This window comes from Rhamphochromis longiceps, linkage group LG17 (assembly GCF_057381845.1).
Source record: "Rhamphochromis longiceps isolate RC_006_pf linkage group LG17, R_longiceps_female_GT1.1, whole genome shotgun sequence".
Classification (NCBI taxonomy): Eukaryota; Metazoa; Chordata; class Actinopteri; order Cichliformes; family Cichlidae; genus Rhamphochromis; species Rhamphochromis longiceps.
The window spans coordinates 5,813,017-5,837,497 of record NC_140573.1 but is presented as its reverse complement, the minus strand read 5'-3'; the positions used below and the strand labels follow the sequence as shown (position 1 = coordinate 5,837,497).

Sequence of the window (24,481 nt, the reverse complement as noted above, 5' to 3'; positions counted from 1 at the left end):
ACATGCTGAAGATTTAAGTATGGGTATAATACCTCACTTAAGAAGCTGACCTGTGGACCAGAAGACATACGAAAAAATGAATTTACTTTCAGGTTCACAGTAGTTTTCAGGGACCTGTCTTTCTGAATGTTCTTTTGGGCTTTTTCCCTCCCTTTAATTCAAACTAGGCTATGTTCTCCTGATAACACATGAGGCAGCCTCAGTAGTCCTTTGGACAACTGCGGTTTAATATAAGAATTTAACAAAAGAAAAGAAAAGAAACAGAAGCGATACAGTGGGATGAAAATGTATTGGGAACAGTCAAATATTATGTGAGCACAAGTTGCTGCACAGGCTCCCAAACTCGCCCTTCCTTAATCAGCCTTCGGTCGTGTCTACTGTATTAAAATAAGACGTTTAACATTTCCATCATGTCTGGTTGCCTGATGGCTGGTTTGAACTTTCTGAAGAGAAACAAAACTCGATGCTGACAATCTATTTCTTGGATATCCTGGAGGGAGCTGCACTGTGACGAATTCTAGAGACATTTTGACTGTTAGTCCCCCCCCCCCAAAAAGTCACACCAGACAAACAGCCAGCTGATTTGCAACAGCAAGGAGAATGCATGCTTCATTTAGGCAAGATCACAATGTAACCAGTTCTTTGTTACAGTGTATCAAGATTTTTGAAACACTTGAGGAAAAGAACAGCAATCTCTGGTATAATCCCCAAGAAGCACTGTCAGATACAATAACTAACTTTAAAAGATTAAAGTAGTTCATTCAGTATGTGACTGTTAAATTTATATTTGCATTAGAATGCTATGTTCTGGCCACTAAAGCAGCGGTCAGCCTTCTTCTTGATTATCCTTTAATGCATCTACATCCTTGTGAGGAGTTGATTGACTGCCTGGCTGCTTGGTGCACCCTCCTCTCCAGACTCCTCTTCCATCACCTTCTTCTGGAACTCCTGCATGAAAAAAAAAGACTCAGAGTGTTTGAACATTAAACACTTACACATTTGATGATTGCTAGGTGCACAATATGTGTGTAGACAGCAATGGCATAAACCTGACCAGCATAGGAAAAAAAAAAACCCTGATAGTGATATTTGACTGAAAGACAGATCAATGATCTTTTGGCACCAGAATGAATGACATAATGACAAAGTCATGAATATCGCTTCAAAGCTACTCACTAGTCTCTTTATCCAGCACCTGATCAATGACCCTAAATTGTAACTGCTCTGTAACTTGATGACTTCGTCCATGACCGCTCAGTGTCTCATAAACTCCATGTCCTTTATAAAAAAAAAAGAAAGAAAAAAAAAAGCTTTTCTGTGTTGCTGGAGCAGTGAAACTCTAGAAGCTTTGCGGCTGCTTAGGCTGTCGCTTTGTGGTGTTGAATCTCGTATGGTTAATGTGAATTTCAGCACAGCAACCACATCAAACAACAGCAGGTGCATGATTTTCACATCAACAGTTGGTAATGAGATCTGGATGTGTTTGCCTGTCATCCTCACCCTGAATCTGCGCAGCCTTGCCAGTCTGTCTTGCAGAGTCTTCTCCTGGCTGGAGGTCAGCTCTGCTACATGAGTGCGCCACAGCTGCTCTTTCTCCTGAAAGACCAAAATGCAGTTTTAAGATAGACTATATATAAAAGATGGACACATTTGTCTTAGCTGCTGGTTTTGTGAAATCCCTTCATTCCTTTTGAAATCAGATGTTAAGAACAGGAAGTGGTTCTTACTGGGGAAACCAAGTACATGGAATAATACTGCATGGTAACAAATTGTCAAACTCATTTTACACTGTGGGCCACATACAGGCTGCTTTGATCTTAAGTGTAACTCTCCATTCTGTCAGTGTAAAGAATCTGAACTGTACCCTGCTTACAAGCAATATTCCATGTAGAGTAGTCCAGCAGCTGGCACTGCCTTTTTATACTCCATTTGTCTTAATCAGCCATGAAAAATGAGTTTAACTACATCCGTAGTTTTCATAATTACAACAGTAACACGTCTGCTGACGGTTAATGTTTCAACCCAAAGCCCCTCTGACTGATCCTCACAATGACACTCCACAATCATCAAAACTTGGCAAATTGCTCCCACAAACTTGTCAGTGGAGTTGAGACGGAAAATAATCAACTCAATTTGTCAACTTGTCAGTGATCGCCCGTCTGAGCAAATTTGCACCAAGAGTGCTACCCCATATCCCTCTCCATAATCATTCAAAGGCCTTTAAAGAAAGAATGTCTTGGTTGTTTGTCTGGAAGTGTGTGTGTGTGTGTGTGTGTGTGTGTGTGTGTGTGTGTGTGTGTGTGTGTGTGTGTGTGTGTGTGTGTGTGTGTGTGTGTGTTCGCATTGACTGTGTAACTGCTTTCACCTTCACTCCATATGTGTCAGCGAGTCTTCCTCTTGAAACTGACTGACATTAGAGCAAATGGCTCCCTCGCTCACATCAACTTCCTCTAAACATTACGGCTCCCCAGACCCACACACAGCATGACGGGAACGTTAATTAATGACAGACGCTGTTCATTGAGCGCAACTCGCATCGGCCTTCTCTCTCACACACATGTGTGTAAATTCTACTTAAAAATACACACAAACACACTGCAGGAAATTGGATCCAAGAGATTCAACAAGAGATTCAAATTCGAGGTCAGGAACACACCCGCCAGCAGACCCAGAACTTTTCATCACACACACACAAGCACGCCTACTTAAGGCTCTGCGGTGCAAGCCCAGCAGAATGTATGTCCTGTTATATCACTGTACCAGGGGAACTTTAGCCATCAAAATAATCCTACAGAGCCTCAAAATATTATGGAGGATTAAGTGAGAATGATTGTGTATCTTTTCTGTTTTTCTGTCTTCTGAACTGTTTTTTCTTAGATTTATTTCCTCTCTGGATGTACTTGCTTATATGAAGAATTACAGGCGGACACGTGGATGTAACCTCCAGGTCTGTGAAGTAAAACTTCCATGGCCCTGCTGCTCACAGGCTTTACAACCTCTTACATACTTTGAGTTTATGGTCTCAATAACTTTTAAAGTCTCATTCCAATTAAAGTGAAACTTTATAACAGAGCAGGGGTGTTAAACATAAGGGCCAGAATCAGCCTGGCAAACACTCCAATTTGTTCCACTGGATGGATGGTTTTGGAAAATGTAAAGGCAGGTCTAGATTTTGGATGTTTAACCCTGTAACAACAACTACATTACATTTGATACATACATAACAAAACAGGAAAAACACAGTTTTTCAGACCTCTACTAAATACATTCACCCTGAAAAAATGAAATAAATTGCAATATACATGTTTAAGCAATAAATTGCCGGCTGTGACTTTTAGTACTAGTACTAGTAGTAGTAGTAGTACTAGTTTTTAGTTGAATTAACCTTTTAAAGTCTGAACTATGAAATAATTGCCAGAAAATTTAGATTTTGGGGAAAAGGAGTGTTTGGTAAACTTTCTGATAATTTCTTTAATTAAAACGAATTTGCATATATAAGTTTAAACGTGAGAGTGAGAAAATGTACCATTTTAAGAAAAATATTAGCTCATTTTGAATTAGATGGCAACAACACAGTTTGGAACAGCTTAGACGAGGTCATGTTTATCATTATGCAGCATCCCTCTTCTTTTTACAACAGTCTGTAAAACAGCGGTCCCCAACCCCCGGGCCTCGGACCGGTATTGGTCCGTGAGTCGTTTGGTACCGGGCCGCGAGAGTTGAGGCTCAGGTATGAAATGTATGGTTTTCAGGGTTTTTATCGGTTTTCAGCGTTATTTTGTTATCGTTTTTATCGTTTACTCGGTTTTCCTGGGTCTTTTCACGTGTGTTATGAATAAATCTTCTTTTTTTCGGTACCGGTACTAGTTTTATTTTGTTGTATTTATCCGCGACACCTTAAAGGCCGGTCCATGAAAATATTGTCGGGCATAAACTGGTCCGTGGCGCAAAAAAGGTTGGGGATCGCTGCTGTAAAACATTTGGAAACTACAGAGACCAGTTGCTGTATTTTTGAGAGCACAGTGTTGTCCCACTATTGTCTGATGTAGGATTCTATAGTTGCTCAATGGTCCCCGTGCATCATTGCTGTGTTTTCTACTCCATGATGAGTCAGATGTTTTAAGCTGGTGAAAGGTCCGGACTGCAGACAAGCCAGTTCAGCGCCTGGACTCTACCTCAAAGCTGTGCTGTGTTAATAGCTGCAGTGTGTGGTTTAGTGTTCTCTTGCTGAAATGTGAAAGGCCTTCCCTGAAAAGAAAAAAAACATCAACAGGATGGGAGCATGTGTTCTAAAAACTGTATATTGCTGTTGCTGTTCCAAATGTGCAAGCTGACAGATCTGTATGTACTAATATACCCACATACAATCAGAGATGAAGGCTTTTTAAAATGAAACTCCTTTCAAATTTCAAACCATCTAACTACAGAACAGTTTTCCCACTTTGCCTCTGTCCATTTTAAATGAGCTTTAACCTGCATTTGTGGATGGTGCAGAGAACTGTGTTCACAAACAATGATTTCTGGAAGTGATCCTGGGCCCATGCTGCGATTTCCAAGACAGAAAAAATGCAGTCCTGCCTGAGAGCTTGAAGACCACAAGCATCCAAAATCAACTGTCACTGCCACTGTCTCCAAACCCCATCACAGCAGGTCCACCATCTTCTAAATTTGCCCATTTACTCTTGCTCCTTCTGTCATAGCTATCCAGATTCTCCAAATCTTTTAATGACATCAAGTACTGGAGATGATGAAAATTTTATTTTGGGGAACATTATTCTCAAAATCGCCCATCTTTACCTCTGAGAAACCCTGCCTCTCAAAAAGACTCTTTTTTTATACTGAGTCATGTTACTGACCTGTTGCCAATTAACTTTTATTTCCCCCAGCTTTTTTGATATGTATTATTGCGATCAGATTCAAAATTTGCTAATATTTTTATTCAAAAATTTAATATTTTCTTAGTTTAAACATGTAATATTTTTTCTTTTGTACTGAGAATAAAGAAATGGATCTAGATTTTCAAATCATTTCATTCTTTTTTTAAAAAATTGTTTTTAAATTTAGTTACATTTTGTTTTACAAAATGTAACTAAATTTGACATTTTGTCAATTGAGGTCGCAGTTCCTAATTAACCTTCATCTTGGCTCTAGTTAAATGTGTCCTGAAAGCAGTCAAAGTGCAGCTAATGAACACATAGTACAAAGATGTACATAGTATGAAATTTAAAGTTGCTAACTGCAATTCAAAGGCTGGAATCAAGTTTTGATCGCTGCACAGTCCTGTCTGTTTTTTGTGTAATGTTCACTCAAGACTGAGTCACAGCAGCTTTTGTTAGTAATCACTAATAATTTGGAAAAAGTTACAGAAATATGTAAACAAATGTGCGTTCTCTCTCTTTCTGTTTTTAGCAGTTTACATGCCCCCCCCCCCACCCCCCTTGTGCAGATGACACTAGATGACAGAAGGTCATAATTATTGTATTTCACAGGAAAGTTATATAAGCATTTTAATCTGCACTACATGTGTGAAACACGCCAAAGTTTGGACGTCAACTATAAAAGAACAAATATTTGGAGGAAGGTCACACTTGGTTAACGTTGGTCTGTCATCTCGCAGAAGACTGGAGATGCTATAAGCCATTAAAGAAACTAAATAAAAACGTACTCCCACAGGATGCTGCGGGAACTGAAAGGTGAAGAAAGGTGAACTCCATCACTAACAGAACTAACGTGCAGACATTATTTGTATAAAAAACCCAAAGGAATAGCTTTCAACACATATAGGGGGAGTTAACAGTAAATATGAGCTAATAGACTGCATACAGCTATCATTAGTTAATTACTAAGTACTGAGAGTGAGACCCTCACCACACGAAAATCTCCTCTTTTCAATTGAATTCAGTTTTATTTATACAGCGCAAAATCACAACAGTCGCCTCAAGGCACTTTATATTGTAAGGGGTAAGCTTTGTGTTCAGATAAACTTCAGGTTGACAACTTTGGCAATGAACAAAACATCACTTTTGACAAAGGCTCTCAGCAAATTCCATTGGTTCCAGGAGTTTTCAATGCGTCCTATTGCTAATTAATATTTTAGCTTTTCAATCTAAAAACTAGGAAACTCTGAAGAAGTCAGAAGTCTGTCTATCCAGTTTGCTTCAAGAAGGAAAGATGCCAGACACATGTTGCCATGTCTTTGAAGATCAGCTCTGCGTCGTGCGTTAGAATTAGAGATATAAAAGGATGCTGTAGCTGACCTGTTTTTATGCTGCACCCTATGACTTTTTTCAGGTTGTCAAAGGAATGGGGGGAAGAGGAAAAATGCACATTCCTCAATAGATGGTTCTGAAGGTCAATGTGATAATAATGTTATATAGAACTATAAAATAAGTAAGTTAGCCTGTTGTAGTTTATAAAACGAAATGTTTTTTCTGTGAGATTTCAGTTGCTTGTTCGGTTTGTCGGACAGCAGAATGCCTCCTAACCATTAAGGATTCTGGCTTATGAAGTGTCACCTGGTAGCAATCAGGATGGTACCTGTCCTATTTAATGTGAAGGACAAGATGTAGATGATCTCCATTTTGCCCCATCTCATCAAAGAAAACAGCAGCTTTCCTAGGTCTGGTTAATGTACGGCATGATCTGTAACATGAAAAATATGCATGCAGCAATGAACTATGCTAAGGTTTTCAGAATTTTCACTACAGATTCATAATTTGTATGTGTGTGGTGTTTTTTAAGGACTTTTAATGCAGCGCCAAAGTTGAGCAGCACAAAAGAATCTAATGTAGCCAGTAGTACAGTACTACCACTGTAACTGCCTCCATGTCTCTGAACCAAAGGCCTTTGATTTAGGTGATGTCAGATGCTTATGTAATACTTAAAAAATGTTGCTTGTTCTTGCAATCACTATTCAGTGAGTTTGCCTATAATAGTACATAATTTAGCAAAAACAGGCTCTAAACCAAGAACTTTTTGCCCCAACTTCAGAGAACTAATTTGGAAATGCACAATATTGAAGGCAGACAAGTATGCACTTGTCTGCCTTCACACGCATTCACCAATTTCCTTCGGGGCCAACCTTCAGGATCAATAAAGTTTATTGAATTGAATTTGAACTTGAGTGTCATCCCATTTTTAATGCATAGGGTTTAATACCATGTTGGCCCACACTTTGCAGCTATAACAGCTTCAACTCTTCTGGAAAGGCTTTCCACAAGGTTTAGGACTGTGTTTATGGGAATTTTTGACCACTCTTCCAGAATCCCATTTCAGAGGTCAGACCTGGTCTGCAGTCTCTGCTCTATTTCATCCCAAAGGTCTTCTGTCTGGTTGAGGTCAGGACTTTGTGCAGGCCAGTCAAGTTCTTCTTCACCAAAGGTATAATCATCCATGGAGTTTGCTTTGTGCACCAGTGCACAGTCATGTTGGAACAGTAAGGGGCCATCAACAAAACTGCTTCCACAAAGTTGTGAGTCTGGAACTGTCTAAAATGTCTTGGTATGCTAAAGAACTAAGGGGCAGAGCCCAGCTCCTGAAGATAACCTTACATCATAATCCCTCCTTCACTAAACATTACACTTGGCACAATGCAGTCAGTAAAAGTACCGTTTTCCCTACAAGCACCAAACCCAGACTCGTTCTTTGGATTCCCAGGAAAGCATGATTCATCACTCCAGAGAAATGCTTTACACCACTACATCTGACACTTTGCATTTTGCTTGGTGATTCAAGTCCTTTTTCAAGGACTTTCAGTTGTCCGAGACCAGGCTATAAAAATCAGTAAGTCCTGGATGCAGCTGAATTAATTCCTCACGACAAGTGCAATTGTGAGGAATATACAACTGGACTTTTTGCACAGGTGGCATCCTATCACAGTACCAATTCATTCGGAATTCACTGAGCTCCTGAGCGTGCCCCATTTTTTCCACAGATGTTTGTAGAAGCAGTCTGCATGCCCAGATGCTTGATTTTATCAACCTGTGGCCATGGAAGCGATTACCTGAATTCGATGACGTGGATGGGTGAGTGAACACTGGCAATATAGCTTAGGTTTAAAAGACACCCATCTATTAAGTTTTTCGTTTGGTTATTTTGGTTGAATTCATTGTAATGCACTCACTTAAATCTCCATGTTGACTTGTCAACATTACAACGGTTTTCTGGTATTCATATGGCTCGACTGACACATTCCAGTGGTGAGCACGTGTGACATTTTATACAGATTAACCCTTGTTTAATGAAGACTGGAGGTCTGTTTGGGTTCAGGTTGCTTTTCTGCATTGGCTGTATGTTTCTCTGTGTTCTCTGTGCACATGTCAGAGGTCATAAGTCACTGAGTCCATGCACATTTGTGTGTACTTTTGATGTGTGGCTCTGGGTTAAGTTAGGGTTCAGCAGAAAGTACATTCCATACTGCTGTGAGAGTGACTGTCTACTCTATCAGGGTAAATGTTGTCATCAGCTTCCTGTCTTTTTATTTTTTCTGCAGAGAAGCAGAAACACTGACAGCAACAGCAAGCCCTCGTCCCCTGTTGACCTTAACACGCTCTTGTCAAAAATTGGGCAACTGCTCAAAGCGTCCACAGCTGTTTAGTGTATGCTGCATTCCAAGTCCATGAGAGTGTCCATCTGTTTTGGCAACTGTTTATGTGTTGTGTTGTGTTTTGAATAAATCCGTACTATCAATGCAAAACCACTTTCTTTTGTTTCATACTGCCAAATGTCTATTTCATTCTTCTACTGCGTGTGTGTCTACATGCTCTCCCAAAGTGACTGATAAACCCTGGCAGTCTTGACAGAGGGCCAGAATTGTGTTGCCTAGACTGTTAATTCCAGGAAGTCGATCTGATTTTGCCCTGAGCAACAAAGTGAACCTCAACGGTAGATTAATGCTCATTGATTTGGCGTCACACCACGGCCCGTCTACTTGATAGTTCAGCTCTCTGTTTCCATCAGACTGATTACTACAACCTGGTCTCACGAAAACCTAAGCTTGCCGTCTTAAAATGTGAATAAATGAGTCACCTTCACAGTGTGTGTGCCTCACAAGTGAAGGAAATAAAAAAACAAACAAAAAACACTGACTTCACATTTGGTATTTGCTAATAACTTAATAAGGAAGATCATTTTCACACAAAACCCTTGAAAAAGCTGTTTAAAAAGTGTTATGGAAAGCATCCTCCCAGTCAAGAACATTCAATTATTAAACTCTGAAAGGCTAAAACAGTGCCTGGTTTCCAATAAATAGCGCTGATGGCCAGCTTGATCTATCACAGCACCAGTCACATTCAGTTACTATTGCTTGGCTCCTGTGTCCAACCTGTGTGTGTGTGTGTGTGTATGTGTGTGTAACAGGCATGTGGTTTCTAAGAAGAAACAAGTACAAGCTGTTGAGCCTAAGCTGCTGTCAGTTAGCGCAACCCTTCATGCTGTGCCAAAGGTTGGAAGTGAAGACTATGTTTGTTTTGCAGATGTATGGACTTGTAGAGTGTGAACCATCCAGTCATGTGTGTATGTGTGTGCACGCGTCTGCTCACCTTCTTGCTCTCCTCTATTTCTCTGAGTCGTTTTTTTTCCTGCTGCTCCTGCTCTAATCGCCTGCGGACCTAAATCACACAGACACACATACATGCACATGCACACACACACAGCACACACACACACAAACACATGGATATACATGAAATTTGTGCACATTTGGGGTGTGATATTTGATTCGGTCGCACTTGCCATACCCTCTCTTCTTTCCTGTCTCTCCAGTCGTTCCCTAAAGCCGCCGCTCCTTCTGTCCTTTCCGATGTTCTCAGAAATGCATAGTCCTCCTCTTTACACAAACCTCTCATTGACTAGAACCAGAAAAGTGGCTTTTGTGAGTGTCATGAAACAGCGTCAATGCTGGAACACAGGCAATATGGTGAAGTGGTGAAAAAGTAGTCCCTTGGTGGTGTCTGGATATTTTCAGTATTTCAGTATTCAGTATTTATTTCTTACTAGAGACTCATTGAAGTTACATTTCTATGTGGCATTCATTCTTACACACACCACACTTTATGATTCACATAAAGCTTCTGTTCATAGTTTTATGCCACATATGTTACTGTAAGTGCAACACCCATGACTAGATGCTAATGTCCAGTGATGCACGCTAACAATGCTAAATGTTTTTTGTCTAGAGAACTGGCAAGTAGGTATTTGATTTGGGTAAAATTACCAAATACAAAAATAAATGTATAAAATTTTTAGAAAAGTTTTAAAATTCATTTATTTTTGTGTATTTCAATTCACTTTAAGAAGTCATCAGATTTCAGTACATAAGGGTTAACTTACTTGCCTTTGGGAAGAAGCCATAGCATTCAGAGGAAATTTAGGCACAGGGAGAACATGCAAACTACACACACAGAATTGCCATCAGTGTTTCAATCCAGGAACCTTCTTGCTGTAATGCCACAGCGTTAACCACTGCCTCACTTTGCTAGCCTGCTGCCTGAGTCGGGATGCAGCCATTCATTGGTTTTTCTAACATGTTAATTATGACATGTTGTTTTTCTTGTCTGAGATTATTTTTTTACTTTAACTTTTTTACACCACTACATTTTCTGGAAGGTCTGAATAGCTTGTAACTTTGTGGTGACTGGTGACTGTTTCCCCCTTGGGCTTATTGACAGCAAAAGACATATAAACCTGCACTTTACCATGATGCCTGCCTTCCCTGCTTCCTTCATATTCACTGGGTTGAATCCAGGTTTTACAAATGTTCACTTATATAAACTTGAAACAGTCAAATGTAGGACATTGTCAATATGTAGGACAGCGGGACAAGAGATAAGTGCTGCTTCATAACTAGGTCACCCTTTTACTGGGATCACCAAAAGGTCTCATGAATATAAAAATGACACTAAATGACATCTGCTATGACCTCAGCTGCCTCACAAGATCTCAACCCAAATGACAAATACACATGTGGAACAAATGCACCGAGGAAATGGAAACTGTTTATTTGATTTACTGTGTTTCTTTTCTTGGCTTTTCTCAGAATTGTTCTACTTTATGTTATCTGAGGATAATTATCTATCTAGTTGGTGAAGAATAAATATATGAAGAAACTTTCAACCCTACACCCATGAGTCTTCAATCCCAGCAGCATGTAACTTACCTTTGACATGGGAATGCCTTGAAACCTCTTCTCGTGCGTCATCTTAAACAACAGATCTGCGGCTCATGACACACAGATGTTCACATTTTATTAAGTCTCAGTGATGCTTTTATGTCACACATTTAATTTTCTTTCAAAATCTGTGAAAACTTTGTAGCATTTAGAGTTAAATAGCTAATCAGAAATTAGCTCAACTCACCTGTAGGTCAAGAAGAACTGTGTCCTCTCTTTTTACACACTCTTTCGGGTTCAGTGTGTTTTGAGATCTTTCTCACCCCGCTCTAATTGCCTCCTCTTCTGCTCAATCTTTTAGAATGCCCACAGATGTGTCCTTACTCAGCTCAGAGTCCCAACAGAAAGCTGACGATCGGAGTCATGGACGTTTTTGTACAGTAACAGTGCAACACTTAAATGCTGGTCATTTCCACAGTGCAGTGATAGAATTGCCACTATCCTGCTAATAAAAAGTCAGGAAGCCAAGAAGAGCATAATAAATAGGTGACGCTTTTTAAAAATTAAAGTTCGTGGGTCACTGTATCTTAACCACGATGACACACAGTAAGAATTAAGTAAAAAAAAAAAAATTACCCTTGTTTTTTTGTTTTTTTTTTAAAAGGTACAGGCACATTTTAGTCTGTATGCTAATCGAAACAAACCAACAGCTTACATCATTTAATTTAACTATTTAATAAAAAATATGAATCTTTGTATCCTCAGGTATAGAAAAGTACCATTTTAATATGCCCACATGGGTCAAAAATAATTGTCAGCATTGTAAATATACAGCTTCATTTGTCTTTGCAGTTGGCATTCTGCTGCTGTGTTACCCTCCCCCATCTGGGATGAGTAAAGTTCATGATACTCTGTTATTTTAATTACTAGTATTTTCAGCAGGCTGCTAAAAAGGAGCCTGACAGCCACATTAGCTGCTCCTGTGATGGATATGCAGCACTGAGGCTCTGAGTGTTTCCACTGAACACCTTCTACCACAGTGTTGTTACATTGTTGCTGTATCAATTCAGATCAGGAGATGTGACCAAGAGAAGTCAAAGCTGAGTGAAACTTTTCACAGCAGGGATCACTTCCTTTCCAATTTCTCATTCAGATTCAATGAGACATTGGATTCTGTCTATAAAACACGATAAAGGCATGAATTTCAGTGCAGATATTTTGCATGAAACAGATCGCAGTAGTTTCCTGGACTGAAGAATGAAGCCGATACTGATGCGCCAAAAACTGCATCTCCTAAAACGACCACTTGAGGCTACCTCCAAAGTCATTCTGGCATTAAAATGTTCTCATGAAAAATCTGACACAAATCATTCAACAAGTTTGTGCTTCAGTTTTAACAAGTAAAGTTCTGATATTTTATTATTCTGTTACTTAATAAAATCAAACACAATAACAACAACAAAAATAAACATGGTGTTAATGCTTAAAACTATAAAGTCCAGAAACCGTCTTTTATGTACAGTCTGTGCTGCTATATGAACTTTGAACTTTATTTGCCAGGAACTTTCCACAGATAACAAAACAGTGATATACGAATAATAAAGAACTACAAAAACTTCCTGGTAATAGTTCATTAAACCTCTTTTTAGTTTTCTTTAATAATGTCAAATATTTGAATTTCCCTCAGACAACTCAACTTTGAAATTATTTGTACAGCAGCAGAATACAGTTATAGTCTGGTGTCTATGCATCAGAGTTCATCACTCTTTGGTATATGGTATGGAATTGGGGGTTGCTGAATAAAATCCAGCCAAAGGTGGATGACGAGGTGGCGGAGGGGTTGGAATTGCAGGTAACGATGCAAGGCGACGGTGGAACTGACATGTCAGAGGTAGATATTGGTAAGTGCAGGATAAATTGACCACCAAATTGGGGGGTTACTATGTAACTCACACCAATGGACTATAGGTTTAAAAACAAAAATTTATTTCTGTGGACCACATGAACAGACTCTTTCTCATGCTCCTTTTGCTTGTTGCTTTTTCACTGCTCGTCTTTGAGCTTTCTCTTTACCTCCACTGGTAAGGCTGATGGTCATTCTCTCTAATGCTCGTTCTGCCATAGTTTATGTCCTCTGTCCTCCCCCTAATTGCTGTTTTACAAATATAACTGTAGCTATAAAAAAAAAGCTTTAAACAAGTTGGTGACCCCAGGAACAAAGTCACAGAGAAAAATCACATAGTAAAAGACCTCTTTTTATTGTAGTATGCCTGCATGCGAGTCTGAAACCCGCACAGCCTAAATGAAAGCCATGCATGCTTTGTCCTGTTTAAAACATTTGGTTATAATCAACGATAATTGAAAGGCGACGATCCTTCAGCACTGTAACAGCCTAACAGTTACATGCTAACTGCATTAGTCCTGATCATAATATTGGATGGAATGAGTAAGAAATAACTATAATGACAATAATATCATGGTACGGCTTAGAAACAAGAAACATCTTGAAATCAAACACCAATCACGTAAGAATACAAAACCTCTGGATATTCATCAACTTTCTCCACTGAAATACAGCATAAGGAAATGTGATCCAACTTAAAGTATCAGAGGTGGTTATGCAAATGTCTTTCACACAATCACTATTTGCAATGATTTTTGAGTATTTTGTTTGTGCTCCATCTCATCCCAGACTCACAACAGATGCTTCTCCATACATGGATTCAGTCAGTGTCATTATTGACCTCTTGGACTCTTTCATGCCACTGTAATCCATTTTTATTAGAACAAGTCTTCACGTTGTCTTTTATGGGCATGTGGGGAAAAACACACAGAACCAAACTTCTGTTTTAGGATTTTCCTCACTTAATAACTATAGGTTACAGAACAGAGTGGGTTACAAAGTGTACTTACTTACCATTTGCACAGGCTGGGTGTGTATATCATTTAAGGAAGAATGCTAAACTCCCACTGGGCCTCTGATTCTAGTTCCCATCCTTTTTTGACCAGTGGCATCAGGCTAACCAAGGTAGCCCAGATGTCTGTCACATCCTACAGCTTCTCCCTGGAGGCTCCCAAAATGTCTGAGAATGTCGTTTCAAGAAAAATGAGGCAGTTGTCTGGCAAATGCCTGACGAGTGCATGTTTTTAATTCCAACCGATGAGTTCGCTAATGTGAACACAGACAATGTTCTTAATGAAATGAAATATGTTCAAAATGTATACTCGCTTTCATGAAATTATTTTTATATTTGGTAAATGGCCTGCACTTGTCCCTTAGGACCCCAAAGCGCTTTACACAACCAGTCATCCACCCATTCACACACACATTCACACACTGGTGATGGCAAGCTACGTTGTAGCCACAGCCACCCTGGGGCGCACTGACAGAGGCGAGGCTGCCAGACACTGGCGCCACCGGGTCCTCTGACCACCACCAGTAGGCAACGGGTGAAGTGTCTTGCCCAAGGACACAACGACTGAGACTGTCCAAGCCAGGGCTCGAACCAGCAACCTTCTGATTACAAGGCAAACTCCAAACTCTTGAGCCACGATCGCTCCGTTTTTTCATATTTGCCTACATGCTTTAATTTAATAACTTCTACATGATTTTAAAAAATCAGTGAGGAAATTTTCTTCACTGCCAAGTGCAAGACTAGCCAGAATTTTGACGTCAAATCTTTAGTTTTGTTGTGTTGTTATTGTTGAAAATTGAACTGAGTTGATGCTCCTTATGCTTCCTTGTTTAAGTTTTTTTTCTAAAGCATTAAGTTTGAATTTTATTTTATTTTATTTATTTTTTTGTGTGAAGACCAACTATTTTATAGTACTACATGGTGTATCAGCTTTGGCTTCTTTAAACTAACTTGTAACAGGCTTGCGATATCTTAAGCAATAAAATCTAATCGAACCTCAAAACTTATATTGTCACATAAGATAAATAGTTTTCCACACTGTCTTGTAATGGTTGTTTTTTGTAAATGCACAAATTGCTCTTTGACTCTACTAATTTTTTCCAAATTTTCAAGGGCATTATCCAAAGCTCATGACTGCAGCTGAGTGTTGGAACTTAGGCAGATTGGCAGGTAAGTTGAGAGCTTAACTACCTCTTTACCACAACATTAGTATAACACCAATCTGTCAGTCTCTGTCAGCACATGTTCCCCTAGCTTTTGAACACAAACCTGAGACACTTTGACGCTCTTCAAGAAGTAATTGTAGTTTTTATCCACTTTATATTCTTAGTTTACGTCACTGGATGAGGGATGTGCTTGGAAAGAAAAATGCAATACGATGAATATGAATCGACTTTGTTCAGTAGTTCAGTTAGAACTTTCAACTTATAACCCTACAAAGGCACACAAACAAAAATAAAATAAAAATCCCCAGAGTCTAAATATGGTCACATTAGACTCCAATCCTACAACTTCCTCCAAAATTCTCACGAGATTTTAATGTCCTCTTGGTTCTTCAGTGATAGCCATCCACCCATCCACAGCTGCAGATAAATACTGGTGGTAAAGTTTTATTAAGCACAGCGGTTAACTGAAATAACCTTCAAGTAATCAAGTTATCAAATTCCTTTACATTAGAAATGTCTTAATGCTTGAGTGAACTTAGATGTGAGTGTGTTGCTGAACTGGAGTGACCCTTCTTAAAAGGTCTTGTCATGAACCATCCTAACATGCTTTATGTCTTAACGCCTGATCCCTCTGTCACTAAGTCGTGCTTTGCAAGAGGCTTAACTTCCTATCTGTATACATTTGTCCAGCATAGCTCCAGGCCCCAGTGGACTGCATCTCACCCACAGGATAGTCATTACAGTGCAAGTGAAAGTATGTGCTTGTTTGTGTGAGCCCACAGATGGTGACCACAGGGATTTGAATATCCCCCTTTTGCCTTTTTACACACGTACATCAATGTGTGGATACAAACTGACCAGTTGAAACATTGTGTGGCTCACAATGCAACTCATAGGATGCAAGGATCTTCTTAAGTTCCTTGCATCCCATGCCAAAAGCTAAATTAATTTTGTGGCTATGTATTTACTATGTGTGTATATTTCTGATTTCAGATCCTGTTATCTTATCCCAGGCAGCATAGTGTTTTGACTGTATGAGATTGTTGTTGGCGTGGCACTGTTTGGACAATCCCCTGACCTCAATCTCTGTCAGGGCAGGATGTGTATGTGGGTGATTTTCTTTGGATGTTGCGTTAACAAGGCTGTGTTGAACATCATCCCAATCCCAGCAGAAAAAAACTATGTTTGAAATAACCATGCATGTATTTGGGCTTATTTTTCCTGCATAAGACATCTCATTACATTCAGTCCAATGGCTCCAATATCTCTACATCATCATCTTCATCTATTTAAAGTATGCAGTTCAACACAAGACTGAGCACACCTGAACATGTTAAATTTGTTTGCCAGCTCAGTGTTTCTTCGGGTTATGATGTTTAGATGTTCAATTCATATTCTGATAGGGTTTTCTCATAAACACCTCCGGCTACAATAAACCAAGTATAATTTAGCTAAAAGGAATTTGGTTTGTGTTGCTAACATGGAGACGCTGCAGATAAATAGAGCTCAGAGCTGTCAGGTTATTTGGCAAAACAGTGCTTTGGGCTAATTCATGAGCATGCTAACATACTCATACTGATGAATCTGCCGGGTCAATGATTAGCAGGTATAATATATATAGGATTGCCAACTCCCTGAAAAATAAATAAGGGACACGTCGTGGCCAGGGCCGGGCAACCCAGTTCACCCTTCCCAGTGTGGTGAATTTTGTAGCTCTTTTTTTTGTGTGTGAAATTATTTTTTAACCATTTGACTTGAATTTGATTTAAGCAGATGCATATTCTTTGTGATATGACCATATGGGAAACAAATGATCATTTAGCCATTTATTTTTAGCTCAAAATGACAACATTAACACAGTAAAACAGGTCTCTTTCTTAAACAGAAGCCTGCTTAACTTTTGAGAATATAAGTAAATCTTTCTTTAAAAGAACTCTGTCCTGCTTAACTTAAAATTATATAAATTAATAGAAAACAATAGAACAAAAAACATTCTTGTAACAGTGCACATATAGTGCATTTAGTACAATTGGCTTCAGTTGAGGTATTATTTCAGCTTTTCTAAAGCTCATCAGCTGCTCCTGTTTGTAAACCCGCTTGTTCCCATGATTACGCATCTTAACTCATCATCATTATTCATCTATGTATTACTTTTATGTATTAGTGATCTATTTGTTGTAATCATCTATCCTTGCAGTTGTTTATTACACAAAATAAATTATATTATCACACTTCTGGCCACATAGCGCTGATATTCACTGCAGATATTAACCTTTACCAGAGGGTTTAAAAACAAACAAACCAGTGTTTACATACCATATGTGCTTCTGCCGTGGCCTGGTGGACAAAAAATTGGTTAAGGGTTCCCTGAGCTTTCACGCCCCTCATGTTCTTCATGTGCCCACCACTAGAAGCATGCCTATGGAAAAAGTGCGCCGGCACACAGTGCAGTGCGCTTTAAAGGTGTTATCGTGCACTTTTCCAGCCAGGTGTTTTCCTTTTCCCATTCCTCCCTGTACTTTTGCAGCCTTTTTTTCTTTCTCTGAGCGAACAAACATTGCTGCTCTAATGCTGGGCTCACACTGTGCGATTTTTGGCCCATTTTGAGACGATTTTTGAGTCGTGCGACCGATTTGGTGATCGGCCTGATTTTGGCCTTCATCGTGCATCGTGTAGTATACGTGGGGTAACGAGAAGCGATTAACACCTCACGACCAGCTCCCGATCATCAATCGCTTGTGAGGGTGTCACCACAGCCACTCACACTGCTCACGCGCAAACATGTAAACGTCGGTGAAAAAGATGGAGCAGCACGGCTGTGCAGCCTGTGATCTGGACACAAGCGATGGAGGCACAACTTGTAGAACTTTGGAAAGCTCATCCGAGCCTTTTCGATGTGGCCTCACAAAATTACCATGACCACAACAACCGTGAAAATAGTTGGATCTACATTGCTGCTCAATCACAGCTGCCTGATCAATGTTTTTCATTAGCAATTTAGCAAAGTTGATGGTGGTGGTGTGTCTGTGTGAGTGAAAGACAGAGAGAGCGAGCGACAGATTTTCTGTTATAACCTTCATTTTATGGAGGCACAGTGTGAGCACTCAGGTCGCATCAGAGCATCGGGCGGTATAGTGTAAGACCTGCATCGTGACCTACCAACTTCTAACCCCTGCGAGTCAATCGTGCAGTTTGAGCAGGAGCTGAATAACGTGACTGAAAAAATCGCACAGTGTTTGCCCAGCTTTAGGTGTACTGTCGTCCGAGACTTGCACCGCAGTGTCGGCGTTTGTTTCCCTGTTGGCCATGCTTCTTGTTGTGGTCATCTGTTGTCTTCCGGTATTTTCTCCGTAAGCGACCTTTCCTCGACCAATGAGATGAGCGGCAATCTGAATTGTCATACTCGAATTGTCATAAGTGTGCTGTCAGCTCATTGGTCACAAAGCAGGAGAGGGGCTGGGAATTATGTTTTCCAACAAAGCGTTAATTCCATTAACATTTATAGACTACTTTTGATTCTCACTGTATTACGGGACAGAGTGCGTCCCTTATTAGCTCAATACGGGACGTGTACTTTTGTTTCTAAATACGGGACGATTCCGTTTTTTTAAGGGACGGTTGGCAACCCTAAATATATACTATGTGCACCATTTTAATTTGCCATTTGGCATGCTAACAAGGTATGCTAACAAACAAAAAAAGATTATATTAAGGTGAGGCAATCAAATTTTTTTCAGTTTTTCCCAAGGGTCTGATTTCACTGTCTGTTGCTTAGGGCTTAAGCTTAAGTTGAAGCTTTGTAATGCGCAAACGTTTTAAAATCAAGTCAAGGCTGAGGGTTACTTTACAGGATTTACACACAGTGCAAAAACTTCTGTAGTTTGAGCAGTCACTTGGGAAAGGATCATGCCAAAAAACAAAACAAAAAATATATTTAGATTCAAGAAAAAGAATAGTTGATGCTCACAAAGCAGGAGATGGATAAATACATTTTTACAGCTTTTCCAATTATCATCAAGAAATTCAAAGTGAGGCACACAACACAAAACAAGCCTGACAAAGGTAGGAAGCAAAAGATTTTAAAGCCTGGAAAGAAAACTAGTGGAAGATTTGTCTAAAGACCCCAGAACTCCTGCCAATGACTTAGCCAAGTTGGGAAACGTAGTCTCAAAGAAAGAAGACAATCACTTTAACCCTGCACAGGAATGGACTAGCAAGAAAAACTCCACTTATGCAGGGGAAACACCTTACACATACAGCACAACCTATGCTAAGGATAACTTGGAGAAACATTATGAATACCAGAAGTGCGTCCTAAGGTCAGATGAGATGAGACTAGAGCGCTTTGGCCACAGAGAGGCTACTTATGTTTGGAGACCATCGAAACAACACCATCTCCACAGTGAAACATGGTGGGGGGAGGATTATGCTGTTAGGCTGCTTCAGTGTATCTGGAACTGGGAATCTTGTCAAAGTGGAAGGAATCATAAAGAATTTGAAAGAAACCTCAAGCAGCAGCAAAATGATCTGGGTCATCATGTTGTATACCATGAAAATGGATACACAGCTGACTGGTAGCATCAGAGGGGTGGGTATACCATACATTTTGTGAAATAACTTCATCGATTATTTTTGTGTTCAAATTAAAATAATGTAAGCATCCAAAATAAGATCCAACAAGGATTTTTGGAAAGCCTGCGTTAAAAATTCCTGTTTAGCAGAATTTGGAAAATACTCTTTGAAAATTTCATTTTTACAGGGAGAATTCTCTCCTTATTTCTAACTATGGTAAGTATAATATTTCCGAAATTCAATTGCTGTCATCCTCAAGGTGGTGCCACAAGTCAACAAAGACAACCACAGTTATCCTGTGTTCTACATTTTGATCCTTTCTCCTGTGACACAATTACGCAGAGGATTTCATTATGAAATTTCAACACAATTCATCAAATAGACATTGAGAAAGTTTCAACAAACACATCGCTATTTCGAGCCAGCGTTGACTAGTTAAAACTTCAGCTGTGGCTAAAAACTGGTTGCTCTGGATGATCTATGAGTTGTTTAATAATAACAGTTTATATTTGAACTACTTTGGACCTCCAAATTTTTTATATTGCCCCTAAAAATGACCCCAACCATCCAGACTAGAGAGTTATAGAGACCTACAGGTCAACATGTAATTAATGTATTTATGGTTTTCAGAAAAAATGTTTGATCAAAATATCAATCTTCCATTCAGTGCTGTAAGATGAATGTATATGAATATACATATTAGTCTAGTTTGTCTGGTAGCGAGACTCAGCGATTAATGACACCATCTCTGCATGAACTGCAGAAAAATGTATGATATTTTTATAGTGATCAATCTGCCCAAAGGAGTGATGTTTCCATTTTTTGTTACTAAGAAATATAAACATGAATATTTTATGACTGAAACTAGGCCAGTCAGAGAGTGAGAAAATGCTACGAGGTATCATTTAGAGTTCCTGGGTCACGACTTTTCTCGAGCAGGAACTAAAATAACATTATGTCAGTGAGTTATGGGAACAGGAGTACTGTGGAGAAGATATCTGTCTCTTCTCTGAAGCTCAGGGTTCATGTTTCCATCACTGTCTTCCATGAGGCTTTGATGTGGCATGGGAAAAAGACTAATTCTGTAGGACTTGACACAGTGCAAAGTCTTTAAAATAACAAGTACAAAAAGTACTGATTCCACAGAGAGTAAAAAAGAAACATAAACCATTTATAACAAAAAATGAGAAAAGACCCTAATGAAAGTAATTTAGTGTATAGAATGTCATTTGAAATGTCAAAGGATTTAGTTCTATGGCCTTGAGAGATTTTATAAAAACAGGAATGATAGACCTTGAATCCGTTGGGGACATGAAGCAGCATGTGTTACGGAAGTGCCTCTTGATCTATTAGCATGCATTTAACCTCCATTACTGCTGTCAGACACTTTACCCTGTCGTGTTTTTTGGAGATTTTTTATTCAGAAAGTTGCATTTTTTTAATCTGGTCATTGCGTGTAGACTCCATTGCTTTACTTTTCTATTTACAGAGATCAGCCAAAGAACCCGCACTCTTAACAACTGGGAATAAAAGAATCGGTAATGGAGACAACTGCCTGACAACTTTTTTATTTTATTTCATGTATATAAATTCTTATTTGTGAATGAAATGTGGACATTTAAAAGACTTCATCACTTCTGTGGAGCTTTAATCAGTGATTTTCAAAAGCTCTTGTAGATCTACACATACTTGATCAGACATGGAGGATTTTATATTTTCAAATGCAGCTTCAACCACTTCATATCACAAGCTGTATAAACTTGAGCTCCCAACCAGAGGAAAATAAAAGAGCACAATCTGTATTCTCGGTGGATTTCCAACCAAAATATTCATGCAATAACACATACAAAGATTTCGATGGGTGTGAATCATCCACCAGCGGAAAACAGAAACACACATGGGTTAGGTTTGCTTAACAAAAGACACCACACAGGCAAAAATCCTGTGGGATTAATTTCCTTCTCTGAAAAATGTATAGGCTCATAAGAGGAAAGAGTGGGTGGAGGAGGGGAGACCACATTTTTTAAAATTAATTTCTTTTCTTATCTTAAAGAGTTAAGATAAGAAAAGAAATTTATCTTTAGAAAGATGTTTTGCCACAATGACTGTAGACATTAATTTCTCACACTGGAGTCAGCTTGGGTGGTGCGACTAATCACTGGTTTTTAGAGGGTTTTGAATTAGAGTTGCATTAAAAACTGTAACTGTGATGCAAGTATCCTGCTTTAACTTCCAGTCTAAACTTACAGAGAGAAACGATAAAAAGAAAGAACCAGTTTGTTTTTTTAACTGGGGTTAATGCTAGACGAAGGGTTGAGCTGTGTTCAGCTTACCGCATCTTATATCAGTTGCACAAAAGTAGCTGTAAGTAATCTGGGCGCTACAGCTTTAAGCAGCTGCCCACGTTCCTGCGGACGGCAATCACTTTCTGCACGACGATCACTTTTTGGTAGAACACCTGGAGCTAAGGGGGCAAAACAATCGCATGAGTGCTGCTGTTTGACTGAGGTAGTCATGGTAAGCCAATCACATGACCACTTCAAGATGACAAAGCAACAATGTGCCAGTTTTTAAATTGTGTTGATAGGCCACGTAAAACCAGAGTCATGATAAACAATATATACGCGGCGTTTTTTCCTCAATACATTCGGGATGAATGTATTTACTGTCTACGGACAGCGCTAGCAAGCACTCTCTGCTTATGACCAAAATAAAACAAAACAAAATAAACAAAAAACAGCCGTTTCATGTTGGTGGAAAAATGTACCATGTTAACCAATCAAAAACGATATGGCAACATGACATTTGGTTGTTTAGGACGAGGGGGAAGTTTTAGGAGTAACACCAGGCGAGAGAGAGAGAGAGAGAGAGAGAGAGAGAGAGAGAGAGAGAGAGAGAGAGAGAAAGACAGAAGAAAAAGAGAGAGAGCGAGTTTTGAGATGTGAGAGATTTGTGACGTTTAGCGTGTTTGGAGTGTGTAGTTAATGTGTTGTGGATAGTTTTGTGTTGTGTCTCAGAACAATGAGGCGACTGCTGTCTCCAGGTAGAAACAGGAGTGATACACCTGCTGCTGTCAGACCTGCAGGTATCAGGCTGTGATGTTCTCCTTGTGGCACAAATAATTTGTGTGGCATCTTATTGAATGCAGAACAGCTGATTGTTATGTAAATAGTTTAAAAGGTAAATGGCTGCAAATAACTTGACTTAACTTGCAATTAAAATTGACAATTTATATTTGCATTTAAAGTTATGAAATATGATTCATTGTGGTTGTTACAGTAAAAAAATACAACTTTTTTTACTTGGATTTTATGTTTTTTGTCTGATTTTAGATCAATTGTGTTAGTACAGTACATCAAAATGAAAAGATAACTGTAAATCCAGACATGTGAGGTTGTGCTGAAAAGAATGATACCAAACAAGGCAAAGTAAATAGTTTTTAAAGGTGAAATGTGGAGGGAAAATCAAAAGTAGTTAAAAATGGCCAATTATACCCTGGACCCCAGAGGGTTGAACATTTTTTTAAAGTAACGTAATAGTTACTTTTCAAGTAATTAATTACTTTTAGAATCTTGTAACCCAGTTACTAACTCAGTTACTCTTTTTGAGGAAGTAACTAGTAACTATAATTAATTACTTTTTCAAAGTAACTTGCCAAGCACTGGTGATATCTTTGGAACAAAATACTGAAGCCAGTGCTTACAGTAAGTATGGCGGCCCGGAGAGTTCAATTGCACTGCAACTAAAGAAAACATCCGCAAATAGAAATGCTTCAAAGACATACTAAATGAGCAGAAGTTGAACAAGATGGCAAAATACAAATATTAAAAAAAAAAATCTCTGAATGAAAGTGTTTTTGGGAAGATGGAAAAGCTGCAAACGTGACAGGAACTAAAACTCAGAAGGGACCGAGATGTAAAAGAACTGGAGACGTGTTGAGAGGGTGTGTTGGTGTGTTGTGAGGGACAAAAATAATATGTGTTTTAAATGCATAATTCACATAATACTGTAGATACATGTTTGCTATTAGGTGTATACCATTAGGTTTTCACTTCAGCAGCTGTTCCATCACATTATTCTGCCACCCAAAACGCTTCTGTTGTGTTTTTTGTGACTTTGCAGCATTTCTGGCTGGTGTGTTCTTAAGATGCAGTGCATTAAAACTCTCAGAGCCACCGTACATAGGTGGCAAAAGCTCCAGTTCTAAGAATGTCGACTTGAGCCGTTCATGAAGTAGACTTTACAGATGAAATTATGTGTTTATAGCCTGGAGGAAGAATTGGTTTTAGTCTCAGTAGCAAATTTGCTGCCATCATAACACCTCAGTGTGATGTGAATTTTCTTTAAGTGAAAGTTTGTTATTGTCATGATTTCTTCAGTTACCAAATTAGCAAAGTTAGCTGCTGCTTATCGGTCAGGTCAGATTGCAGGACTGCCTGACTGTTAGTCCCAGTTTTGTGTTTCTGCTCATGTTAAGGTAGCATGCAACATGCTATTTGCAGATGTCTACAGACACCTGATGGAGCTTAAATACATAATAATGTAACAGATAGTCACTAAGTCAACACCAGTGTTGGGGAGTAACGGAATACATGTACTGCCGTTATTTATTTAAAATACAAAATATGCATAATTAATGCTTGGGTCTCAATCTCGCAGCCCATGTCACCTCTATTTGCGGCCCACATAATGACGTGAAGAAATATTTTTAAAAATTATTC

At 39.1% G+C, this 24,481-nt stretch overlaps 1 protein-coding gene across 2 annotated transcripts; it reads right to left on the bottom strand.

The window, feature by feature from the left end:
• Nucleotides 1-579: 579 nt before the first annotated feature.
• Nucleotides 580-11,746, bottom strand: LOC146649158 (uncharacterized). 2 transcript variants are annotated; one of them, XM_085387566.1, is made up of 6 exons: nucleotides 11,355-11,746; nucleotides 11,156-11,217; nucleotides 9,738-9,848; nucleotides 9,540-9,608; nucleotides 1,501-1,596; nucleotides 580-948 (listed from the first exon to the last, which is right to left on the bottom strand). In XM_085387566.1, the coding sequence occupies exons 2-6, from the start codon at nucleotides 11,195-11,197 to the stop codon at nucleotides 859-861; spliced, it is 408 nt and encodes a 135-aa protein (XP_085243692.1). In that variant the 5' UTR covers nucleotides 11,198-11,217; nucleotides 11,355-11,746; the 3' UTR covers nucleotides 580-858. The 2 variants fall into 2 exon arrangements, with proteins under 2 accessions (XP_085243692.1, XP_085243691.1); XM_085387565.1 differs by having other exon boundaries at nucleotides 11,156-11,211; nucleotides 11,355-11,736.
• Nucleotides 11,747-24,481: the final 12,735 nt, after the last annotated feature.

What these genes read in the sequence shown, in the direction of transcription:
- LOC146649158 (XM_085387566.1), bottom strand. Translation starts at nt 11,197, where the DNA reads ATGACGCACGAGAAGAGGTTTCAAGGCATTCCCATGTCAAAG. An exon ending in AAGGCATTCCCATGTCAAAG is followed by an intron (nt 9,849 to 11,155) that starts GTAAGTTACATG and finishes TTCTGGTTCTAG; the next exon opens with TCAATGAGAGGTTTGTGTAA. An exon ending in AAATAGAGGAGAGCAAGAAG is followed by an intron (nt 1,597 to 9,539) that starts GTGAGCAGACGC and finishes TTGGTCTTTCAG; the next exon opens with GAGAAAGAGCAGCTGTGGCG.